This window comes from Exophiala mesophila (assembly GCF_000836275.1).
Source record: "Exophiala mesophila strain CBS 40295 unplaced genomic scaffold supercont1.7, whole genome shotgun sequence".
NCBI lineage: Eukaryota > Fungi > Ascomycota > Eurotiomycetes > Chaetothyriales > Herpotrichiellaceae > Exophiala > Exophiala mesophila.
This window is the reverse complement of record NW_015622510.1, coordinates 457,907-482,677: the sequence shown is the minus strand read 5'-3', so window position 1 is coordinate 482,677 and position 24,771 is coordinate 457,907. Positions and strand designations below refer to the sequence as shown.

Here is a 24,771-nt window from a genome sequence, read left to right as displayed (position 1 = left end):
GCGAAAAGAGATAAACACGTGACAACGGTGGCTCTAACATTCGCCATGGCTGCAGCATTACTCCGTAAACCAGCAAAGAGTTCAACTCCAACTCACCTCAATTGCTGCTTGACTCCAATTCACCTCACCACCTTGGATTAAACACAACACAATTCCACCGTCGCATTGCTACCACCTGCACAGATCAAAACTGCCATCTTGTTTCTATCCATCTTTGGGAGTCGAAAGCTACCTTTACTACTGTTCACCTTTTACGTCTCCATCCTACCCAGGTCGGTGGTCTGCAAACATGCCTCCCATGCCACCATCTGCGCAGCGAAGGGGCCCTTCATGGGTTGACAAACGTGGGTATTCGTCATTGATGTTGACGCAGGCCTTGAGCTAACTTGTGGTTAGTCAAGATGGGGATGCTTATGGGTGGAAGTTCGTTTGGAGTCAGCCTCGCTCAGTTGATGTGTACTGACAGTTAACAGCCGTCGGGGGAATAATGGGTCTCATCTATGGTGAGCCATACCACCACATACCAACTGTTCGCACCCACTGGATTGCTAACCTTGATGACTTGCAGGCACCGTCACCGTCTTTCAGTATGGGGGAGGTCAGGCCGGTGTCATGCGGACGTTGGGCAAGTACATGGTTGGATCTGGTGCAACATTCAGGTACATTCTATTTCCTGCGCCAGCACTGGTTTTTGTGGAGCTGTCACTGACTGGGTCTGGTAACAGCGTCTTTATGGGCATTGGCAGTCTTATTCGAACCGACTGTCCCCAGACAGCCTCCTCAGTATGGGCACGCTCGCGATACCCTCCGCTCATCCATCCACGACGGGACCGGATTCAGTTTAGGTGATGTTGGCCTGCACAGGCTCTGGGCGCATCGCGCTCACTGTACATAAGAGATCAGGGTATTCGAAGGGGGGGAGGCATGGAAAATCTCAACTGAAGAATTATGACCTGAGCGATACTATTCAGACATTAATCTTATCAAGCCAAATCTTGTCTACATTTATGGGCATTTCTGGTACATATGAATCCTTCCTCGACACAGTGCTTATGTGAGCTGCACCGAGGCCCACTCGACGCAGATTTGTACTTCTATGTCATTCAAGTGACGGTTTCTGAGTATTGCTGGGTTTGCAATATGTACGCTGATCTATCCATGATTATATTCTGTTGTACAGGATCTTGTCCAAGCCACGGTCAATATCTTTCGTCTGGAAACACTCCACGCTGGCACAAGTTCTCCCGTGGCTGGACCAAGCACGACCGGCCTGGCTCCATTCCCTCCTGGACTCAACAGAAGCTCCCCTGTCCGATTACGGGTGCTTTAGATGTTGTCGTCTGTGTTTCGATGGTGTCTTAATATACAGTGCGCCCAGCGAGGTTACTGGTCCAACTGGCTCAACTATTCTGTCGATGTGTATGAACCGACAATAGAGACGCGGCCGGTCCGTCTTGTCAGCAGATTGAGACTGGCCCGACGCTGAACTTAGTGTCAGGTAATGCCGAGTTAGAAGCTGGCGTAAAGAAGAGGTCTCGAGTTGGCCCCGATCCGCAAAGGCGGGAACGCTGCTTATCCCTGAATTTCAACAACTGCCACGCTGAACCGTAATCGCTCAACCAGATATCAAAACCCACAAGAGGAAGAAAATCTACCTCGATTAGAAACAATTGAGATGACAGAGAGAATAGAACACTCACCATTAGGACACCAAACATCTTGGCAACCAACCAACGATTGCCTTGGACCCGGCTCCAATACTTCAACAGTTCACGCTGAGCACCCTGAACGTTGTCTACCACGTCCTCGGTATTTGCGTCAATTCTCTGTAGCATCTCGCCTTGTTCCGACACCATGGAGGCCAGTTGACCAAAAATCCCGCCGAGTTCGTTAATGGTTCGTTCAATAGCCTCGATGGCCTGGCCCCTTTCTTGGATATAAGTGTTGGGCGCGTGAGCCTCCTCCATCAGCAGTAACTGTTGGTCCGACTGTGGCCCGTTACCCGAGAGCGCAGACAAAGATGAAGGCTCTAAAGTCAACAGGTCGGTCGAGGTGCCATGTGTTGGCTTCTTTGATGAGCCTTGGTATAGAGGAGACTCGGAGCGGGATTCGTCCAGGTGTTGTGATCGTGCAGAGACCGAGGAGACAAAGTTCTCAGTCCTCGATCGAGACGCCTGGATGTTCTTGGTACGAACTTCGAGTACATCTTTGAAATTGGCAGCAACATCGGTGACTTTGTTCTGTAACATCAAGACAACATTCTTATTATGCTGGCCTTCTTGATCGGCAGAGCGTGGGTTGGCGGCGGTGGGATGGCGGGACTGAGTAAGTTGTTGCAAGGAAGAAATTTGGGAGTTGAGAGTAGCGAGGTCTTGTTTGATGACATAGGTGAGTTCGGATATTTCGACAGGTCGGTCGTCGAAGATGGCTTTTCGTTTGGCGACTGACAAGTAGGCTTAGTTGCGACCTCCAATAGGGACCAGGGAGGAGAGGGATCAATCCACTTACGCTGTGCTAATCGTTCGAGTTTGCCCATGGTAGCACCGATGCCACGGCCAATTTGCAACGCATTTCGAGCAAACTCCGAGCGACCGGGTTTTGATGGGTTGGAAGATGCGCCATTAGCCTCGTGTCTTTCGGCGTCGGTCAATAGAGACTGTCTCTGGGACCCTCCTTTTGTGGCAGTATTTCTCTTTTGAGCCTGAGTGAGGATGGTTCTGAACTCGTTGGTTCGATCTTGGATGGTGGTAGAGACCATTTTGAGAAGATTGTAGAGGTAAATCTAGCAGCGCGCAAAGTGAGGTTGAGTCGTGGGGTTGGAACGAGGCGCAAGGAGAGGCGACGAAGGGGAAAGTAGAAGGAGACAATCTCACGATGGCAATTGGCTCATCGTCGGAGGATATTCGTTCGGAACATCAAAGGCGGCACAACATGGTGAGGAATCAATGGTACAGAGTCGAAAGTGTAAAAGGATCCGAGTTTCCAGAAGACAAAGTGACGGTGTCTAAGCGACCGAAAGAAGTCTTGAAGTCTCGTAGACGCAGTGGAAGTGGGAGTGGCAGTGACAGTTGACGGGCGATCCAACAGGAGAGATGCACAGAGGCACGAGAGGCCAGAAGCAGAAAATGTTGGAGGGAAATCCCCAAGGAGTTTAGGAGCAAGTCTCGGTGGTTTTATCCCAATAATAATAGTGTTGGGGGCGAAGATCAACGCCTAGATAACATACCTAGGTAGGCACCAGGTTAGCGCTTTGTCCAGGTGTTCTTTACGCCCAAAGGCCCCCGGGGTGGCAGGTTGCATAACCACATCTTAGGGTTATGGCGGAATGCCGTTGGCGGTGATGGCTTCTTTGTTGACCGCAATCAACCACAACTAATCAGGATTCATGCATTGCCCTAACCGCGAACGACGAATGTATAGTCTAGATGATGCCTGGTTACTACAGCATCAAAAGTGCCACATATGCAGTACATACATACATATATACTACATAGGTATCTATGCACGCTATGCTAGGTACTTCGAAGCATTATGCCTGACAGGCGATCTGAGGGATCCAAGGTCAACATGACTCGCCAATTAACGAAGGATAAAACCATTAAGTGGCTGCCTAACGTGCATACAGTACATAACCACCTGCCATATGCTTACACCAGCTTCAGCCTCACCTCCACCACAAGTGCCAACGCAACTCGGTCGCACCCTCGCGCTCCGTGTCTTTGGCAGTATAAAGCAAGGCTTGATGATATACTAACATATTAGATAGTCTACAAGATGGACAGTCCTACCAAACTGTCCCTCGATAGCGAATCGTCCTCATTCATGTAGATGTGGCGTAGGACGGGACACTCATCCCCGTGACTTCTCAGGGTTTCCAATTACGCGGTGTGGCGCAGCACCTTCCTCCCTCTGACGCGTTGCCCCGAATGATGATCTTTGCGCTTTCCTTGTTGAATCCATGCATTCATGCAGCCTTTGCTACTTGTCCTCCCACTCAAGACTCTCGTCCAACCTCATCATCACCCACCACCACCACCACCACCACCACAACTACTACCACCGTTGCCCTCGACACCTACGGTCCTTCTGCCACTCCTGACACTATCACCTCCCTCGTTGTATCTTCCCGTTCCCCATATAGCATGTAATTGTGCCCGTCCGTCGCCTTTCCCTTGCCGACTGTTTCCTCGCTCCTCTTGTTGGTCGCAACCTACTCACCCCAGTCTTTGTCGCCAATTCTCTCGCTTCCCTCGATTCTCTTCTTCCTCAACATGACTTGATGCACAAGTCTCGTGTCATTTGTTTCGCTTCATAGTCGTCGTCGCTCGCCTCTTCTACCAAACCACCAACTATGGCTGCGCCGAGTTCTTACTCTAATTACAAGACCAATGTCGGTAGATCTGTCACAAAGAAATGGAAGGAAGCAAACCAGATCAGCTACGATGGCGATGATTGGGGAGACGATGATGACGAGGACTATGGCCACCAACCTCATCCCCCTCCTGTTCCTGCTTCCGCTGGTCCAACTCGCCCTTCTCAGCCTGTCTGGGAGCGTCAGCCTGCCCGAAGCTTCACCAGTCCCGTTCAACCTCCGCCTCCCGCCCCGTCGCAATCCTACGCAAGGCCTTCCTTTGACCGAGGTGATGATCGGCGCCAGTTTCCTTCCTCCGCTGGCTTCGACTCGGCCTATCCCACCTCCCAACGCCCGCCCTTTCCTGACCTGACACATGATGACACCGGCTCTCACTCCTCACTACGTGACCAGTCTTCGTTGAGATCAAACACCCCTTCACAAAGCCCCTCACCTTCGTTTCGACCAGGGTCTAGAGGCAGTTCAAGAGGCAGACAATACTCCCCTTACAACGATGCGGCTTACGCTGCCCCAGGTGGTTACCCCCAGCCCCCATTCTCCCCCCAGCAGCGACGTTCCGGATCCAGCGGCAGGCCAGCTCTTGCCGACCTATACCAACGGCACGACAGTCCCGCCAGACCGGACAGCCGCTCGTCAAACATGTCTGCCCGGCATTTCCCACCTCGGAAGGCAAGTCTCAGCCAGCAGCCTCAGCCCTCAGACCTGCCGCACTCCTCTGCCGATCATATCCCAAGCGGCCCCGTGGCTCCTTCCCCCAGCACTGAAGACAAACCTATCCCTGCTTTTATCCGACCATCAGACATTTACAAGCAAATCCCCGAGGCCTTGGAGAAAGTCCGCAAGTCCCAAGATTCCTCACGTCCGAGTCTGGACTCACTCCCAGCACCACTACCAGATTCACGACAACTGCCCCGTGGCTCGTTCGATCCCAAAGATCTTCCCAGCCCGGGTCCGCAATCCACAGATGACTCCGACTCTATGCGGCGCCTGAAGCCATCACTCGACACCGTCGTGGAACGCAAATCCGAGTATGGCATGGAAAACTTGCTGGGAAGTCCCACAACAACCTCCATTGCCCCACCAGAAGTCAAGACCTCCGATACAAACAAGGATACCCAAGCCGATGGAGTGTCGAGGCATCCAACCAACGCTTCGTCTGTTTATACAGATCGCCCTGACCCTGTTTCGGCCTCCACCGTTTCGCGATCGTCCTCAGTTGACCTAAAGCCGGAGCCACAATCCCTAGCGCCTGACCGCTCCAGCTACGCCTTCGGTCTCCCTCCGCTTGGTAGGCTGTCCACTTTTGGTGTGGACTTGGGATCATTCGGTGTCACACCCTCGACCTCTTCTGACCCAATTCCCACGCCCGCGTCAACCCAACTGCCTGCTCCAGGAACCCGCGATGAAGGCTCTGACCAAGCCTCGACAGGTAGACCTCTCCAGCATCAGAGCTCACTTGGGTATAAGACGCTTGTTCGAACAGCGTTTGAGCAGAGTCAGACAGATGCCCTTTCCTCCCCGTCGAGTTCGGGGGACTGCGACAGGTCCAACAGCGCCTCTACCACAGATATCAGCCCTATCATTGGCCACAAAGGCTCGAGTCTGGGAATCACTGGCCCAGATCCGGGACCCGGGATCCCTGCAATTCTCGAAGAGGAGGAATCTTCTAGTTCTCGGCCTACATCGACTGCAACGTTGAAAGCCGCTCAGCCTCCATCAAGCCGTCGAGATGACGATGAGGAACAGTCCTTCGACAGCATGCGGTCAGGTTACCGACGGCCATTCAGCCCAATGGGTACCGATGACGCACCTACGCAACAATCGGGCAGCTCGACTACCACCCCAGCGCAGAACCCACCGCCAACCGAAAAAAGTCTTCCTCCTGTACCACAATCGACAACGGCTATTTCACCGGAACAGCCTAGCACCGAGCGAACGACGTCCGAAGAGTGGGAAGATTGGCAGGCCCAACGGCACAAATTCAAGGCACAGGCAGGACTGAATGATACTGAAACAAACACTTCAGTTGCCTCGTCACCGAATTCGCAACCAGAGACACAGCCTATAGGCTCAAAGGCTACACACCTGGAGGAAACGGATGCAAACTCAGGAAGGTCAACACCGACTTCTTCGGCTGTCCTCCCTTCGTCGTCTGCCATGGACCCCGATCGGCCTTTGGCGCAGACGCGTGCAGAAAGCTTTCGCCCAGCAATTCCAGGAGGCTGGCAATCATTCACGAACACCCCAGGAACTGCCTCCCCGGATCTGGCCGCCACTGAGCTTGGGGCTGTTGATTCGAAGGATTTGAATCCTGCGGCAGACAATACGGAGGCAAAGAATGCACAAGCACCTCCCGCAACCCATCCACTGGCTCGTCCTGCTCTTAATGCCAATGACACCCAGCAAAGCACCGAGAGCATTCCAACGGCCCGACCTCCACCCAGCTCGTCTCTTGGACCTGATAATCCTACTCAGAAGGCGTTTGCCGCAGCTGCTAGCGCTGGAAATGCATTAGCAGGCTCATTGTCTGGTCAGCAGATTGCACACCGTGGGTCAGGAACGCCTAATCGCTCGCCCACACGGTCAGAGATATCCAGCGAGAACGAATGGGACGCATCGAGCGTATCGAGTGGAGAGCCGGCTGGGACCATTCCCAAGACAAAATTGGTGTCGCCTCCCTCGGCCACGACGTCAATGCCTTCCTCTAACGCCATGTCAGGTGGGACTGGCATATCGTCACCTACATTGGAGGATATTCCTGCACCGCTTCGCACTTCAAGGCTGTCCGAATCTCTTCCCACCACTAGACCACCGATTCCGGATGTCACAATTCCACCTGATTCAGAAAATGACAAACTTCAACAGGATATAGTCGAAAGCTTAACCGCCAATTCTTTTGTGCCTGATTCCAAAACTGGCGATCCGACCTCACTTGCGATCGAATCAACAGAAACAGGCACGCATGTGATCAACGACCATGTGCAGACGGAAGCAGTATCCAGCCCTGTGACAGGCCAATTGATCGGCAGCCAATCGACAACCGGCCGCGAACCCGGCGTAGTTGCAGGCGACCGCCCATCTCTACCAAAACGGTTTTCATGGGAGACCGAGAGTGAACCTTCGACTACCGCTCTCACACCTAAGCCAACAAACGTTCCAACCACTGGCTCTCCGAGCACCCCAAAAGCAACCTTGGGATTGTCGAGTGACTTGCCCAGTTTGCAAACGGGCCCTGGTCATGTTGAGGGCGTTTCACATCCGCGGCAACTCCAGCACCCAATCGGTCCACAATCACCACCACCCGTGCGTAGCCCTACAACAGCTATTACAGGCCAAGCACCTGAGTCCGGCACAACCTCGCCTTCTCCTTTTGCTCAGGCAACAGGCTTGCGGCAGGCTTCTCAAACGGCCAAAGAGGAAAGCATCTCTCAATTGCAGGGTCGGCCCGGCATGGTGGTGCAGCAGTCCGAGATGTCATCCATGGAGCCCAGGGAGCCTCAAGAGACCAGAAACAACAGTATGCCTCTTGACCCAACTCCACTAAAAAGTCAGACAGCCGTCGAGTCGGCTTCTTTCCGATCCATCATGAACCTTGGCACAGCCCAAGAGCGCATTTTGGCCTTCAATGAGAGCAGGCGGCAACAAAGTGTTTCGGATGGCCAACTCGAAGAATGGCTACAGTCCTTGAATACAGCCGAATACTCCGAGTTGTTTGCATCAAATGGCCGCCTTGCTAATGATGCAGTCGAGTCCGGTGTCGGCTACAAGGCTTCCCCTCGACGAATGCTCAGCGACTCGGTCGGCTCGAGACATATACAAGAAGACGGAAAGAAGTTGATAGCCAAGGCAGGAAGATTCGGAGGGAAGGCTGGCTCGGCAGCTAAAGGCTTGTTTGCCCGGGGCAAGGAGAAGATGCGGACAGCCAGTTCTGGAGAAAAGGTAGCTCATTGATTTCCCTCTTTTTCTGGTTGAATCTATTCTACATTAGCTTTCTATCGGCAGGGGATGCACAACGGACGTCACGATTCCGACGAGCGATGACATGGTTCCCAGTACCATGACGAAAGCTTTATGTGCGAACCATCTGGCCTGTTCTTCCGGTAGTCCTCAAAATCAAACATTGTTCTTCTTGTCACTCTCCAAATGTTTCTTTTTGACCTGGCTCCTGGCTGATTTTCTATAGGGACGTCGGAAATCACCGAGCATTTCATCAGTCAATTCGAACGAAGCCCTCCCAGAAGGACGATCGCAGATTCGGGCCGTCATGTCTGATGGCCCTCCTCAGATCCCTTTCACCCTATCTCCTGCATCACCGCTCGCCGTGGAACCCTCCGACTGGTTCTCAAACTCGCTCGCGGACACAAAGCCCCTTTCGACAAGCAATTCTGAGGATGCAAGACCTTCCAATGTGGACACTGTCGCCTCTTCCGACCCAACATTGCGTCAGGCGTCAGAGCCCATGGCATCCCTTGCCACCAGACATCAAGCCCACTCTACCAGCTCTGCCGTATCCGCTCTTGACGATGAAACAGAAGACGCGGCAGTTGTCCCGAGTCGCTCCATAAGTCAAGTCACACGTCCACTTGCTGATGATTCGCATACCAGCTCTCTACCCGCCAGTACTATCGGCGACAATCCCAGTCCTGGTCAGGCGTCATCATCGCGTTCATACCACGACGACCCTGCGCACAATTTAGTGGTTATGCCTCGTACGCAATCTCGCGCGCAGATTGCAGGTGATAGCTTCACTGAGGCCTCGCCGGAACCCACGAGCCTTCAAATTCGCGACGAGCGACGAAGATCCATGCTCTCAGATGTGTCTAGCGCAAGTCCAGTCCCGGCAAGGGAAACCGACACAAACATATCACGGCGAAGTGTCTCTCCCCACGATGAAGGCTTCAGAGCGTCCCCGCCGCCTTTTGAGGAAGAGGACTCAGCTGCCGTCGCCAGAACGTCTGATGACCAGCCGCCAGGATATCCTGGCCTTGCATCTGGTCTCACAGACTTGCCTCCAGAGAAAGCGGCCATTGCAGACACTTCTATGGAGGAGGGAGCCATCTCTGCATCGGAGATCGTCCCAGCTGAACAAAGACCACAGCCAGGCCGTGCACCATCACCACGATATTCCAATGACATGTCAGCAGATGCCGCCGCTTTTCATTTGTCTGATCCAAGTCCAGATATTATCACAAGCGATGACCCGAATCCCGAGATGCCCGATCTGAGGAAGGCTTCTACTCAACCGATCAGTCCCATCAGCCAAACCCTTAGTAAAGGAATCTCTCAGGTCAGTGTTGAAGAAGTAAACGATGTAAACAATGGCATGAGCCCGCGACAGTCTCGATCATATTCGCGGCCATTCAGTGCTGATCCAAATGTCCGCAATCATCCAGCTTTCAAAGATGCTGAGCCTGAACAGCCGCCGATGGACAGAGCGCAGATGTACTCGACGGAATCAGCTTTTGCCGCCGAACAGAGTCCTTTACCAAGCGCTCGGCGTCCACTTGAGGACCTTCAGCACCAGAAACCCCAGCCTTCTGCAGATGCGACCCGCGAGTCTCGGCAGATTGACCCCTCTTATCTCAGTCATCCACTAGATCAGCCGCCAGTGCCAGAAGGGACCTACCGCATACCAGGTCCTTACATCCAGAATTACCGCTCACCAAAGCAGATTACGACCCCACGGACTGGTCGTAGTGAGACCCAGATAGCGGCCAGTGGACAGCCATTACCAAGCGCATTGAGGGCCCAGCAACTGCAGCAATATCAGGAAACTATGGAACAGCAGCAATATCAACAACGACAATCGCAATCCTATGGACAAGATTTCCCTCGCCCGCCTAAGGAAGAATTCCAGCGATTTCCACAACACCAGCCCTATCCTCAAATCCAGCAACCGTGGCAGACTCAGACATTGCAACCACAACAGCAAGCATCATATGACGGTGAGCGTCACGAGAAGGCTCCACAGGCAACCCGACGATCTGAAGCCTACGGCCTACCGCCTTCGGTGCCATCAAATCAAGGTCAAACATCCGTCGATGCAAGTACGGGTCAGCACTTTGCAGGACTTGCACAGTCTCAGCGACAGTCGATGGGGCCGCCTCCATTGCCCGGCATTCAAACGCCTGTTGAGGACTTACAGGCCGGCCGAAAAAAGAGCGCCTTCGGCGGGCTTTTTGGAACGGGGGCAAAATCTCGCAACAAACTACAAAAGGGTGCTTCCGAGTCGACTACCAACACTCCATCTAGTCAACCCAAGGAGAAGAGAACTAGTCTGTTCCGACGAAATAGTCGTCCTAACAGTATCTCATCACAACGATCAAGCTTATACGGTGGTCAAGAACAATTTGGTCAACGACCACCATCCATGCATGTTGCATCTCAGACAACCTCAAATCAACCACCAACAGGTCACGCGGTCTCACATAATACGTTTCAGCAACCTCAACGGCCCCAGGCGCAGTCACAAGCATGGATACATCAGCCACCGCATCAGCATCAAATTCCTCAACCGCCTCCTGAACAAGCGCAGCAACAGCAGCGCCAATCTCAGACATGGATGCAGCCACAGCCACAGCAATCTGCTATCAAGCCCAATGAAACAAAAAAGAAACGGTTCTCCGGACTTGGTGGACTCTTTCGAAGTAGCCATAAGGCTGCACCGGCCGCCAGTGCTCCTCCTCAAAGCACACCTGGCAGAACAGCACAGCCTTTTAACCAGCAATCACCTGTTTCAAATGCCTTATCTCCACAGGCTTACATGTCGCAAATGCATCGGGATCAGCCTGACAGAAGCGGCGCGTTTATGAACCAGAGACCTGAGCAACCGGGGCAAGGAATGGCTGCCGCTTCACAATGGTATCCATCAGAGCAAGGGAGGATGCACCCATCTACCTCGCAACCAAATCATACGGAACGAAGCTACTCTCAAAATTACCCGCCTCCCCATATATCAGCAAGTCATGACCAGGGCGCAAGTTTCCCGGCAAACAACTTCGCCAGAACTGATTCAATGGGTGGAGTAGTAAATGCGTACTCTGCCGGCACATCACCCCAAGGCGATATATCCTCTCCTCTAGGAGGTCCTCATGGACTACCACGATCTAGCGGTCCAAGCGCGAGCCAAACTCCACATGAGCAGACTCGAGTATCGTCGCCCAATGTTGAACAACGCAGACCAGCTGATCTACGTATCGACACAGTCAGCCCTATTCGCGGTGGTCGCTCCGGCTTCCCTGCCACCGCGCCAACTCAGATCTACCCACAGTATCCCGCCAGAGACTCATACTCACATGTGCCGTCAACAGCTGGCGGACAGATGCCTCATCAAGACTTGAAGGCCATGACAAACCCCAGAACGCAGAGCTCAAACACAAAGGACCAGCGTAGTCACGTCATCGATCTGCACAAACGTTCCCGATCTCCGAAACTCGGTCGTCGCTCTTCTGAAGATTTGCCAACACGCCCAGATCTTCTGCAAGAGGATCGAGGTTTGGCAAGTAACAGTCTAGGCACATTCTCAAACAAAAGACTTAGTCCGGTAGGTGGTGTGGTCAGGTCAGAGGACGATCAAGAGCGACCGTTTGCGATTGGACTACCGCCGGGAATGCTCGAGGACGAGCAGCAGGATGGAAGAGAGCGACAAGGCGGACGAGGACAGGGCATTGGTAGAAGCGACACTCCTGTCTCTGCACATTCGAAAGAAGCCTACGAAGGCACCGGGACAGTGGGACGTGCAACCCGGGAGGGCTTGAGTCACGGCCTGGTTAGCCGGTCGGGCACAGCAGCTGGTGTGGGTCAGAATGGTAGAGATCGAGCCCGAAGTATGAACAAAGACGAGGCGGCCATCGAACTCCCTGGATCCAAACCTGATGGGTACGAGAGTGAAGAGGAAGTCGTGATGAGTGCGACTGCTTATCCGGGACAGGAATGGATGCCAGTGTTTGTCGGCGATGGAAAATGGGATGATTAAGATGCGGATCAGCGTCGCCCTTATCCAAGAGGCGAGTGTATTCTGGGGGTTGCATTCCAGATGCTATCTTCCTATGCTCCCCTCGAACATTTGCGGTTGGTTCGTGCAATAGCGGCATATCAAGGGCCACCAACCAAGACGAACCATCACAAGCACACTTCTAGTCATGACAGAGCCAGGACATATTGACACGCGAATCGACACGCGAATCGTGCATTTACATTGCTAGGCGGGTGTACTCATTTCCAGGCGAAATCTGGCTTATCTTTTTGGGGGGTTTCACAGGGTTTCTGGCATATTTCAGCAAGCAAGCAAGCAAGCAAAAGTCGATCGAAGCAAGCCAGGTAGCGTATCAAAGTACTGTACATATTGCACAAGGCGCAGTGTCACGAATAGGATATTTTGTGTCTTCTTGCATACTCAACCATGCCTTATTCGAGTTATTTCCTGCGGATTCATGAAGCGTCACCTCCTATGACGGGAAATCAAGCTTGCAGAGAGCACGTCTCCCCAGGCACATTTGGCCACGGGAGTATCAAAGTAACATGATGGCGTTTTGGCCTTGGGATGAACATGGAATCAAACTATGCTATGAGGAGAACCCGCTCCGTCTGAATGTGCAATGACAATCCATGTCTTATTTCAAGTCAACGTCAGGCTATGGCGCGGGCAGTCGATATGAAAGAGAATGTCGTGGTAGAGAATGTCGTGGTAGAGAACGTCGTGGTAGAGAACGTCGTGGTAGAGAACGTCGTGGTAGAGAACGTCGTGGTAGAGAACGTCGTGGTAGAGAACGTCGTGGTAGAGAACGTCGTGTTAGAGAACGTCGTGGTAGAGAACGTCGTGGTATAGATCAAGATTCGCTTTTTGCGAGGGTTGTAAACAGTCGATGTGCTAAATAAACATTCCAGAATTTATAACAGAGCTGGATACCAAGGTATAGATTCGGTTCGTGTGAGGTCGTTAACTGACAGAGAGGGTGAGAAGAAAAGAGTGATAAAGGCGTGCATTGCCAGCAGGCAGCCAATCAATGAGAGCCCAAAGAGAGCGAGTTGTGGTTTGGAAGGCAAGGGACACATTGAACGATTCGGCAACACGTCAATGTTGTCATGCGCCGGTTTTAGCGGTAGCGACAGTTGTGACTCATCCAGATGAGCGTAATGAAATGAAAGTGGTGTATAAAGCCGAACAAAGCAAGAACTCAGTTCTTCCGCACCAGAATGGGCCAAGTGGCATTCCTTGGACTGGTTGGATTAGACGTAGAGGCTTGTCCATGACCGGCTAATTGGTGATCAACGCCATTTGGGGCATGAGCTATAACTTCTGATGACTGAATGAGAGTATCCGGACCTGCCGACGAAATGATGAATGAAGCTTCAAAGAGTGAGGTTGCTGGGATCCTAGCAGGACATCTGCAGCTGTGCTGGTGATGGATAACTTGAATGTGAAGCGACCGGCGCTGCGAAAGAGTGACTAGAGTGGACAAATTTGGAACCGGTGCATCAGTGGGATGTTAGAAACCAATGGAATGAATGCTCTCTGGCTCCGAAATGACAGGCAGGGCGAATGTGATATCCCTGCTAAGCATCGAGGCTACCGTAATTGATTTGGTCGTGAGGAATAAGAGGGAATTTGTTTTTTCTGATGAGAGTTTCTGGGCGCAGAGCAGAGACTAGACAACAGCAGGCGAGAACTGGGTTGCTGAAGCTGCCCATTGATACTGACTTCGGGCTAGTCTCTTTTGGAAGCGAAGCGCTCTCTCAGAGCGAAGATCGAAAGCGCTCAACAAGGCTATTGACAACTGCAAGGCTGCGGTGAAGAACTCTGATATTGAATAGGTCGCGCGAGGGGTGATTTCAATAATTACTGGAGCGTCGTCCGAGTCCATTGATGTGTCGATAGTCAGTTGAGGACGATGGGGTTTTCGGTCGGTCTGGAGCATGTTCTCCAGATCCATGATGATGTTCTTTCTGGTTGATCTGAGGAACGTGGTGGAACTGACTTGTGCGCAAAAGACGATGCCGTAGAGGGCAGACGTGATGGCAAACAAGCGAAGTGCAAGAGATATCATGTCGGGAAGCAAGAAGAGATGCACAGAGACATCAGAGAGGAGGGAAAAAGGTTTAGAGAAGAGAGTCCGAGCCTTGAAGCAAGTTCAAAACATGAACAATGCGTGGAAGTGATCGACAAACCGTGAACCATTTGGTGGCTGACATTCAAGACTATATACTCGTTATTGTTCAATTTTGAGGGTATGGACTCCTGAGCACCCAAGGCGCAAGAAACCGCGATATTGGAGGAGCTAGTTAGAACAGAAAGAGCGAATCAACAGTCATGGAAAGGGTAGATTATCACTCGCTTTTCCGCATCGCCCAAGACATGACGGAGGTGGAGGGCGCTTGCTTCTGAGGCTTTGAGCATGTAGCGACCTGTGCAAGACCCGAGTTGAGTTCGGCAGTGCATTCAGATGAAGCAGGACGCTGCGGTGAGGTGGCATGGTCGACTGTATTGAAGAGGTTGAGAAAAGCGAGGGGCACAGCTGTTGATCCAAGCGCACCTTGGGGCTCGGGCCACCTCAGATTTGCGGGAGGCTGGAAGGGCCCGCCCCGACGAGTTCCTATGTTGTGCTCTTGTCAATGGAACCTGCGCATAGATGAGGAAATCCTGGCAGTGACGAATTTCATATCGAGTACCAGTGACCAGTCTGCTCTATTTTGCAGGTTTGGGAATAGGACATCCGGCAGACCTGGAGAGAGGAGAAGGATGATGGGAGGTCGAAATAACGTGGCAGGAATTGGGCTAAGAAAGTTTGGGCGCTCGGATAATTTAGTGCTACCGGAGGAAGCATTGAGTTCGTTCGTAGGAGACAGAAGGCGTATACGAGAAAGATAACCAATGATGCTGCGGCGGTGAGATACCAATACTCACCGTGCATCGCCAGGGCCATGTTCAAGTCGGCCGTTAGAGACGCCCGCTGCGTCATGAGACAGGTCAGCTTGTGGAAGCAGAAAGTGATGCTGTGCAGAGGATGTGGTCTGATGACCTTGGCACTTGATGTTCTGGCTTTTACAAAGAAGAGAAGGCTGGAGAGGTTGGGGATGCAGAGTTTGGTGGCGGTGAACGGGATTCGATAGGGTTTTTGGTCAGTGGTCGATCGTCATCATGGAGAGACTCGTGGTCAGGTAAGGAAAGAGGGTTTTGGTTGTTCAGAGATCTTGGAGAGCATCGAGCATGTTGCAAAGTGTTCAGGACGTGTTGATGTCAAGGTTAGAGAGAGAATCCAAGCACAAATGTGAAGTTTTTCTATAAAATTTACGCATGTCATCTGTCTGTCTGTTGGGGGGAAGGAGTGATGGAGGAACTCATGAAGAAAGGGAAGGAACAAAGAGGCAGATCTTGGCAGCATATCATGTGACATCACGTGTTCTTGGGTGAAAAGTCCAACGCCTTCCATCACAGACGCAGACCAACTTGTAAACACCATAATGAGCATCCATTGAGATCAATGCCCCCTTGAGACAATTACCTGAGGCCCAAGGTGGGTGCTATTGATTCAAACATTCACCTGAGCCCTTTCGAAGTTCATATTCCAGGTAAGCCTCGTATATTGAATGATTACACGACTCGGAAAAGAATATTATATCCGAGGTCTCCACAACTGCTTGTTGGACCCTGTTGACAACATTCTCAATACATACAGGACATCAATCCCTAACCACTGACAGTCTTCCTAGCAATGACTCCCTTAGCACCATCGATTCCCATTCTACAACATCACTGCGCACCACTCTCACACAATATGAGCTACTTAGGAATCTTCAATCAATCGAAAGCTGCATGCGCTGTGCAGGAGACCAAGGCGATGACCAACACCATGAAGAGCCGGTGACAGCCTTCCAAGAGGTTAGATACGATTAAAAATCACTTAATCCCCATTCCAAGTGGCTTTGTTGATTTCTGGGAGAGTCGGCCATTGAGCCTGTATTCCTGATCATGGCGTCGTCGACCTCTCTCTCCATCCCCGACGAAACTCTCACCAATCTCATCAGCTATCTCAAAGCTCACAAGATCACCCACTCCCCAGCATTGTGTTTCCGCCGTATGCCCGGAAGAGGCATTGGTGTTTTCACCAAGGATTCGATTCCAGCGGGAACTCGCATTTTCCATGTTCCCACAGCAGCCCTTTTCACCACTTCATCCATCCCATTTTCATTTGCAAGTAAAGACCTCCGGCCCAAGATTCCGGTTCACGCATTACTCGCCGCCTATCTGACGTTTGGTATCACCCAAGAGCGAGCTAAGCAGATGCACGGATGGACCGCGACTTGGCCGACGTGGGATGATTTCAGCGCATCCATGCCAGTGTTCTGGCCTCCCTCGACGAGAACAGAGATTTTCATCGAGTGTTCGCCCGCAACAGAGTCCGCCGGTGCGGCCAACCAACACCATTTCTTTGCTCTCCCACCGACCTTGACCGGGACCCAGGATTCTCCCTCTGACTCTATGTCCACGGGCAACCCGTCCTATGTACCTCTCCTCGACGCACAGTTGGCCAAGCTAAGTGGCCATATCGAAAACACGGCAACCTTGTTTCCAGGCCATTCTACCTCATTACGAGACCCGCAATCTGCCATACATAAAGCTTACCTTTACAACTGGGCTAATATAAACACTCGATGCTTCTACCATGTTGCTGCGGGCAAACGTCCGCCGAGAGATTCAAACGAAGCAATGGCTCTCTGTCCGGGTATGGATCTTTTCAATCATTCAGACAGTGCCACATGTCACACGTCGTACGACAGAAAGGGGTTTTACGTTTCTACGCGTGTGGACATTGCTCCCGACTCCGAATTGCTTCTCAGCTACGGCGCCCACGGCAACGATCTTCTCTGGTCCGAGTATGGTTTTGCCATGGATCCCAACCGAGACGATCATGTCCAATTTGATCATGTGGTTTTGGCGACCCTGTCCCAAAGTGACAAAAAGGTCTTGTCAGACACGGGTTATCTGGGCAATTACACCTTGAACTCATCGGGTATCTGTTGGCGAACCGAAGTCGTCTCCTGGTTGGGTATCTTGACATCGACACAGTGGCATCGTTTCCTCCAAGGAAAGCTGGACCCGCAGGCGCTTGATAGAGCTTTCTCGGACAATGTCCACCGGGACGCGGGAAAGCGGAGAAAAGGAAACCAAGGTCATGTTGCATCCGACAAGAATAACAGTGTCGACGAACTGATGCCCAGTACCAAGGTCAAAAAGAGACAAATTGCATGGCTTGCCGAGATCACACGCCGAGCAGAGGACAGTATCAATGGACTGCTGATTTTATCTGATCCATCTTTCCACGACCAAATGATGCGCATTTTCTCTGAACAACAATCAACTTCTGCGCATGGACGTGGGACCGGCGCAAATGTCCAAAAGCGCACAACCACCATAGAACTGGCTAGGCTCCGGTTATGCATGACACGATGGATGCAGATCTTGGAAATGTCGCACAAGGCCGTCCTACATCTCTACTCAACCTTGCCTGGTCAGGACGTAGAGGCAAGCGCAGCATCACTGAAGATGGAACTATTGAGACAAAGGTGCCATGAAGTCATGCAACACGGCTGAGTTTGATCAGCATGTAGGTCTCTGTATTTGGGAACTTCATAGGATCTGTCATGGTCGACACTTTTGTTTGGCCAACCACGCCGAGTATCTCTGCCTATTGGCACTTTTTAGTGCTCAAGCCTCATCCGTTTTGGTGACATCGTTTCGTTTCAAATGGCAATGCCTTGTCTGAAACGATTGGTCACCTGTTGCCTCGCCGGTTTTGCTCTCCATCACACTACACCTTGCGTGGGAACAAGGATATGATGCTGCGCCGGTCTTTGCGCTGGACGAGTAGTACCGATGACAATTCTGGCTTGTCAACACTCGACAAGCATGGCTGTCATTGGATGGCTCCAGAACTCGGCCCAAGACGCTGCTTCGGGTCGCAGAATTCTCCTACGACGATGAAAGACGTCATAGATCATACAAACCATGACACGGGATAGAGTGATTATCCGCCAGATGCCCATGAGGCCCGGACAAGACGTAGTCCTTCTCTCACCTGGATTATAGAGGCCGCAGCACCGACCATGGAATGTAGTACTCCTTATTTAGGCGGGGTTCTGTCATGCTGACTGCTCAGCCCTGACCCTAAGATGGCCTTGCTGTGTTGTCCCTATGTTGACTTGCTGCTTGTCTTCTTGGCTTCTTTCAGCGCTTTTTTTCTCTCCTTTTTGAGTGCCTTGCTGCCCTTTGGCGATGAATGGCCACTCATTTTCAATCGTTGTGCTGCTTTGCGAAGTTTCTTTGCTTCGGCGCGTGACGGTTTGTCTGGTGTCGATCCACTATTGCTATCGACCACATCATTCCTAGTCTGTCCATTGGAGGGACCTTGACTAGAACCGTTCAAGTGAGGCTCTGCGTGGGACTCGGATAGTGAGGAAGATGAATCAGCTTTGGCTGGGCTTTCTGGGACTGCCGAGTCATCGTCATGGTCAGAAGAATTCGACATGGAGACATCTTGGGGTTCTTGATTAACGTGATCATCCATGGCTATAAGCCTGGCGGCTTCCTGGGCTGCGGCGAGGGCATCAGAATCGTCTAGGACGTTTTCAGGAGCCTGACTTGTAGTGATGGGATCGTTGGCTGCGGAGTCAAGATGCTTCAACCTTCTCTTGGCAAGAAGCTTCTCGCGAGCCTCGCGCTCCCTACGCTCAAGGTCATACCTGTCATTGCCGGCCTGGTCTGGGGGTAAGCAGAAACTGTGTGCGGTGAGAGATGTGGTGCTCACCAATGCGTGTTTAATAAATCTGCCTGCGGCATCTTTGTCTAGTACGAGAGTCGGCTGGCTTTTGGAAGGTGCGGCTTCGGCTTGTTTGATTTTCTCAAAGTATTGTTTTACTCGGGACAGCTCTCGAAAGACAGCATGTTCTTTGGCCTGGACGCCCTGGACTTTGAGGTAGGCTAAGAGAACTAGGTCAGTGAAAGGATAACAAGAGCACGGGCATGCGCCAAGTCGAGGGAAACAAACAGAAGATGAGCGATTCAATGGCATACACAAGTAGGACATTGAGTTTTGCCCTGTCGAGAAGAGGGAGTTTCTGAGTGGTAGAGGTCAGGGAATCGACCAGGAGTGGCTCGAGGTTGTCTTCGAGGTCCTCGAGGGCTTCTTCCAGCTGATCAACCAACGCGAGGACGGATTTGGTATCCATGGTGCCCAGCGTCTTCAATTCGTAGTAAACAGTGTGGGAGAGTCTGGCATCTGGAGGGACTGAGGTGGACGTCGCTTGGGGGGTTGAGGGTTTGATAAGAAGACGTGGAAGATCAACTGCGAAGAATGAAGATTGAAGATTGAAGATTGAAGATTGAAGATTCAATGGGGAAGCGACGACTCGGAATGGAAGAAAATATTTCTCCGCATTTGGTCAACCCTAATGAGGCAGGCACGCAGGCACGCAGGCACGCCCCTCGCCCTTGCCTGCCACTTTCCATCCTGCTAAACGGAAGGTGCGTGAAAGTGTGCAGACGTCACAGGTGCAGGTGCGACCCCAGACTTACTTTTTGGTCTCGATTGAATTGAATTTCTATCCATTCGCCTGAGCCTGCGACAACCTCGTCCCTTGTACATGATCCCCTTGTTTCGTTGATCTAAAGTCTGGACCTACTCATTGCCTTTGCAAAGCTCTTGGGAAACACTCATAAACCCTCACTCGATCAGTTCTGGGCTTCCACTCTTCTATAGCTCTGGGTCATAGACCTTTTCCAATCAAACTGTCTCGACGCTTGCTTCCTGCGCCCTTCCACAGGGCCTCGGTCAGATGGCCCAGGACGTTGGCGACTGATCATATTTGGCCGCATCGTCAGCCTCTATGTCCTTTCCCTTCCCCCCCTCCTCTCGCACCGTCAGCCCTTTTCTGCACAATGTCTGAATCCCGGTCGTGGTGGTCGGGCCCGCCGCCGGTTGATGCCTCGCCCTCCAATACGCCGACGTTCGAGTCGCAGCCACTGCACAGCGATGCCTTGGACGAGATTGAAGAGGAGAAATTACTCACAAGAAGGGTTCATGTCATCGGCTTGGGCAGCATCGGCACATTGGTCGCTCATTCGCTCAAATGTCTACCGAATCCCCCTCCTGTTACGTTGATGCTGCACAGACCCGATATGTATGAGCAGTTCAAGAAAAGCGGGAGAATCATCCGCCTAATAAACAAGCAGAGCGATGTTAACGACGAACAGACTGGTTACGATCTTGATGTCCTACAGGCGGATGGCTATTGGGACTATGAAGCCGACGCGCCTTTGGGCTTTCCTGCAAATCCTCGTCAACTAGACGAGAGCTTGCCTACCGGAGAGACCTTCATATCGACTCTGGTCGCTGCCGTCAAAAGCACTGCCACCGTCACAGCAATGCGCTCCATCAAGCACAGGGTGGACTCTCGCTCCACCATCTGTTTTATGCAGAATGGCCTGGGACAGATAGACGAATTGAATCGCGAAGTCTTTACCGACCCAGAGACACGACCGACCTATATGCTGGGCGTTATTTCACATGGCTGCCATATGAGAGGCCATTTCACAGTCATGCATGCTGGCTTTGGAACAGTAGCGCTGGGAATTCACCGAGATCCTGACCGCTACCCATTGCCGCGCCAATCCTCCATGCCCGACCTCGATCAGTTGTCTCTTGAGGAAAAGAGAATGTACTTTCCCACAGACAAAGACCTATTCTCCAATCTCTCCTCCCGATATCTACTTCGCACCTTGACACGATCTCCAGTCCTGGCCTGTGCCGCTTTCCCATACCTTGACCTGCTGCAGCTGCAGCTGGAGAAACTGTCGGCAAATGCCATCATCAATCCCTTAACTGCCCTGCTCAACGTGCCCAACGGCGCCCTGCTGCACAACGGAAACCTCAGCGTGGTCCACAGACTTCTCTTGGCCGAGATCTCCCTGGTCATCCGCTCGTTACCGGAGTTGAAAGGCATTCCGAATGTACGGAATCGGTTTTCGGCCACAAGGCTCGAGCACCTTTTGCTCGGAATCACTGCCCGAACGGCACAGAACTCCAGCAGCATGCGTGAGGACGCTAGATACGCCCAACCGACCGAAATTGACTATATCAACGGCTACATTGTCCGTCGGGGCGAGGAGCAAGGCATCAAATGCGCACTCAACTATATGTTGATGCAGTTGATCAAGGCCAAAACGTTGACGCAGCTCAACGCAGCTACTCTCGCGGTACCGTATGGGACGGTCCGTGTTGAAGCTCGAGAATCTTCCGCGGGCGTGGTCACTCTGGACGACCACAGTATCCCGGCGAGAGGTGACGTGCAATAATGCTCGTTGGTTGCGATGGTGGTCATCACTACCATGTTGTGACTTTTTAACAGGCACAATAACAATAGTGGAAAGATCCGGGCCGATACCCTCACCTGGCATAGGCGGACTTGGACTGGCTTGCCTGCCTGGGCACGAGACACGATTGACAAGTGACAGCCCGACGCCTCGGAGCAGTCATCCATCGTTCTAGCCATCCACGAGGCGTGACCCGTGCGGTGATTTAGGTGTGCGCACTACGCCTGTGCGGAGATGAAGTCAGTTTATTATTGGGACAAACATTTATCGACTGCCATCAACAAACCTGGGGCTATACCCTGATGGTCCGAGCTTGGGTGGTCAACCATGATTCATGAGGCATGGAACATTTTGCCTAACGCCCCATATGGAGTAGACCATTCTAGCCGCCGGCCCCGCGAGATTGGGTAGTCATTTCGTTTGGACCTATCCATTTGGGTCGAGAATATGAATACGGACTTGATCGATAATAGTATCGAACGCGCCAGCTTCCTAGCTCTGACGCTGAAGTGGCGACAAAGACAAGTCAGAGACAGTGCCCCAAAATCAGTCAATCAATTGAAGCCTAGGGGAGACATGATACAGGGCCGAGTGTTTGATATTCGCTGCAGCCAGCGGCTCTCCTCGTTGACCACGCCCTGCGGGCTAAAGTCTGACGGGGAGGCCAAGAGAAATGGTGAACATGTCCAAAAATATCTTACGAGCACCCGTAGGTATGGAGTACGGAGTACATACACGGGGTCAGGAGGTCGTGGATGGTGAATGGCCATTGTGGCCGCTTTGCAGAATTTGTAACAAGCCGGTTGAACTAGAGCCCAAAGGATCAAAGTCAGGGGACAAGACTTGATCGCTTCACAAGTCCAGCCAAATTCACCTTCTTGGCTATGAGCACTTGACCTCTGTCGGGAATAGCCGCTGCGCTCATGGGGGCTGAAGGTGACAGAGGCTGCCAACATTGTTGCTCACTGGTGGCGTTGGCTCGCTGACCGTGGCTGCTGCTGCTCTCGCTTGCTCTCAACATCACAATTGGACATGATTCCCCAGTTGCAGAGCCGGAAGACCTCGTGGCTGGGGGTGGGCCGCTGACGGACTAGTCTAGTGGGTGTCAACAATGGGACCGTGCCCTGACTTTTCACGGGTTGTGGGTGGATCATGGCCTTTCCCCACTACATCTCCCTGTGTGATCCAAATAGATTCTCGAATTTGACTTTGAATCGAGGCTCGTTCTATCGAGAGGCTTGTTGAACCATGCCACCATGACAGTGGAGCACAACAATTTTGACACTAGAGATGTCCAGTGTCCACCGAATATCGAAGGAATCGGTCCGTCAGCAGTAGCCGACTAGGGTGAGTCTTTGGGTAATGATGCCGTCCTGACACCCGGGTCCCGTCGCTTCGAGGCTCGAGTCTATAAGAAGTATGACATGCCCCAGGGTGGAGGATAGATTTTCACACACACACAAGTCAAGTCATTCGCTACTTTTCTAATCAGATTACTTTCACTTTCCACTCGCTATCACCATCTTTTGGATCTTTCTTCCACAAAAACCTATACATCTCCATATTCAAGATGCGTTCATTCGTCGCCGTCGCCGCCGCCGCCTCGCTCATCTCCTCGACCGCCGCTGCCCCCTGGGGACCTGGTGGCTGGTGGGGCAACCGCCTCAATCCCGGCAAATGCCTGACTCCAGACTCGGTCAACTATCTCGTGGCCGGGTTTGAAGGACTCATCGCCGCTTACACCGATGCCGACGCCGACAGGCTGTTGTCCGAAGACTTTACCGACTTCTCGGACAGCATCAACTCGCTCGCTGGTTACCCTGTTGGTGGAGTGACATTCCCCAGCAAGGCTGCCTTCAAGGCTGGCCAGGGTGCTCAACCCGCAGTGCCCATTGAGACACTGGCCATCGACGCCTACACATGCGACACTATTGCTCTTCGATGGCTCGCCACCCTGCAGCCCGAACCAGTCAAGGGCATCACTATCTTGAAGGCATCCAACACCGCAGGACAGAAGGACACCTGGCAGATCAAGACCATCTTCACCGAGTTCAACAGCATTGCATGGCTCAAGGACATTGGCGGCAGCGTCACTCTGCCCAGCCGTGGTTAAACATTGCAAGTTCTTGAGGGGATTGGGTGGTCATTAGCGAAGGCGTCGAAAACATGTCACAAGGTTATTTTTGCGAATATTACATATTGTATTTGCTGATTGGAACGAATTGGTTGTCATGAGCTTCAAAGGGTAGACACCAAAAAGTAATGGGGACATGGGAGAGATGTCCTGGTACTGGTGTTTGCACGTCAATACTATAATTCTCTCCACATTGCATATTATCATTCTCAGTGGCAGCGTCATATGAAAGATGGCTTAGCTGTCGATTCCTTGTGTGTGATTTGTTCAACGTGAATTCTGCTGGTGTATTCTGGGACACCGAAGACCCAACCAGGGCCATCATCTATTCATCATGGACGAGGATGTATTTGGCACTTTTTCCACTTTTCTTATCTTCTGCCGTGTGTGCATATCTTGGCCGAACGTTACACCTGTCAGCAGCTGAAAGGTGAAACCACCCTCCGGCACTAAGGACTTTGGGAGCGAAGAGGAATCTACTCCGTACAGAGTACGGGGGAATAAGAGTTCTTGGGGTTTTGGACAGAGCATCGGCGGCCGAGCATACGGTTGCCTCCTCCGTATCAGAAAGGAAAAAAGTACGTCTTCTGCTACCCTACAGACTCGTAAGCTAATGATGCTGAAACTCCACACGTGGACACACTATGGACTTCGCTATACGACTGAAGGAGCCAGGTGATGATTGCCATTGGGTGCTGAAAGCTCCCTGAGATAAATGTCGTCAAGGCCAAGGTCGACGGTGCTTTATAGCGTATGTTCATACGAGTAGATGTGCCGTGCGTGCTTCGAGTGACGGGGTGGGGATCGGGGCAGGGCCTCCCGTTTTGACTACAAATTTGTATGTCCAGTATTGATGGATTCTATCCTCGAGAATGGTGAAATGAAAATATCCTCAAA

At 52.1% G+C, this 24,771-nt stretch overlaps 8 protein-coding genes across 9 annotated transcripts; 5 read left to right on the top strand and 3 right to left on the bottom strand.

Moving 5' to 3' along the window:
- Positions 1-33: 33 nt before the first annotated feature.
- PV10_09117 (uncharacterized protein) lies at positions 34-1,131 on the top strand. The gene is made up of 5 exons (XM_016374229.1): positions 34-344; positions 397-423; positions 474-503; positions 569-659; positions 726-1,131. The coding sequence occupies exons 1-5, from the start codon at positions 290-292 to the stop codon at positions 847-849; spliced, it is 327 nt and encodes a 108-aa protein (XP_016219773.1). The 5' UTR covers positions 34-289; the 3' UTR covers positions 850-1,131.
- Positions 1,095-3,134, bottom strand: PV10_09116 (uncharacterized protein). Its single transcript, XM_016374228.1, has 3 exons — positions 2,509-3,134; positions 1,701-2,443; positions 1,095-1,651 (listed from the first exon to the last, which is right to left on the bottom strand). The coding sequence occupies exons 1-3, from the start codon at positions 2,756-2,758 to the stop codon at positions 1,616-1,618; spliced, it is 1,029 nt and encodes a 342-aa protein (XP_016219772.1). The 5' UTR covers positions 2,759-3,134; the 3' UTR covers positions 1,095-1,615.
- An 859-nt stretch (positions 3,135-3,993) lies between these two features.
- PV10_09115 (uncharacterized protein) lies at positions 3,994-12,762 on the top strand. The gene is made up of 2 exons (XM_016374227.1): positions 3,994-8,311; positions 8,556-12,762. The coding sequence occupies exons 1-2, from the start codon at positions 4,352-4,354 to the stop codon at positions 12,345-12,347; spliced, it is 7,752 nt and encodes a 2,583-aa protein (XP_016219771.1). The 5' UTR covers positions 3,994-4,351; the 3' UTR covers positions 12,348-12,762.
- A 1,257-nt stretch (positions 12,763-14,019) lies between these two features.
- Positions 14,020-14,418, bottom strand: PV10_09114 (uncharacterized protein; the record flags this gene model as incomplete). Its single annotated transcript, XM_016374226.1, has 1 exon — positions 14,020-14,418. The coding sequence occupies one exon, from the start codon at positions 14,416-14,418 to the stop codon at positions 14,020-14,022; it is 399 nt and encodes a 132-aa protein (XP_016219770.1).
- Positions 14,419-15,720: 1,302 nt separating this feature from the next.
- Positions 15,721-18,324, top strand: PV10_09113. 2 transcript variants are annotated; one of them, XM_016374225.1, is made up of 2 exons: positions 15,721-15,940; positions 16,073-18,324. In XM_016374225.1, the coding sequence occupies exon 2, from the start codon at positions 16,341-16,343 to the stop codon at positions 17,961-17,963; it is 1,623 nt and encodes a 540-aa protein (XP_016219769.1). In that variant the 5' UTR covers positions 15,721-15,940; positions 16,073-16,340; the 3' UTR covers positions 17,964-18,324. The 2 variants fall into 2 exon arrangements, with proteins under 2 accessions (XP_016219769.1, XP_016219768.1); XM_016374224.1 differs by having other exon boundaries at positions 16,048-18,324.
- On the bottom strand, positions 17,975-19,728 carry PV10_09112 (uncharacterized protein). The gene is made up of 3 exons (XM_016374223.1): positions 19,417-19,728; positions 19,177-19,349; positions 17,975-19,125 (listed from the first exon to the last, which is right to left on the bottom strand). The coding sequence occupies exons 1-3, from the start codon at positions 19,595-19,597 to the stop codon at positions 18,562-18,564; spliced, it is 918 nt and encodes a 305-aa protein (XP_016219767.1). The 5' UTR covers positions 19,598-19,728; the 3' UTR covers positions 17,975-18,561.
- Positions 19,729-20,306: 578 nt separating this feature from the next.
- Positions 20,307-21,722, top strand: PV10_09111 (uncharacterized protein; the record flags this gene model as incomplete). Its single annotated transcript, XM_016374222.1, has 1 exon — positions 20,307-21,722. One exon carries the CDS (start codon positions 20,307-20,309, stop codon positions 21,720-21,722), a length of 1,416 nt encoding a protein of 471 aa, XP_016219766.1.
- Positions 21,723-23,116: 1,394 nt separating this feature from the next.
- PV10_09110 (uncharacterized protein) lies at positions 23,117-24,771 on the top strand. The gene has a single exon (XM_016374221.1). The coding sequence runs from the start codon at positions 23,311-23,313 to the stop codon at positions 23,851-23,853; it is 543 nt and encodes a 180-aa protein (XP_016219765.1). The 5' UTR covers positions 23,117-23,310; the 3' UTR covers positions 23,854-24,771.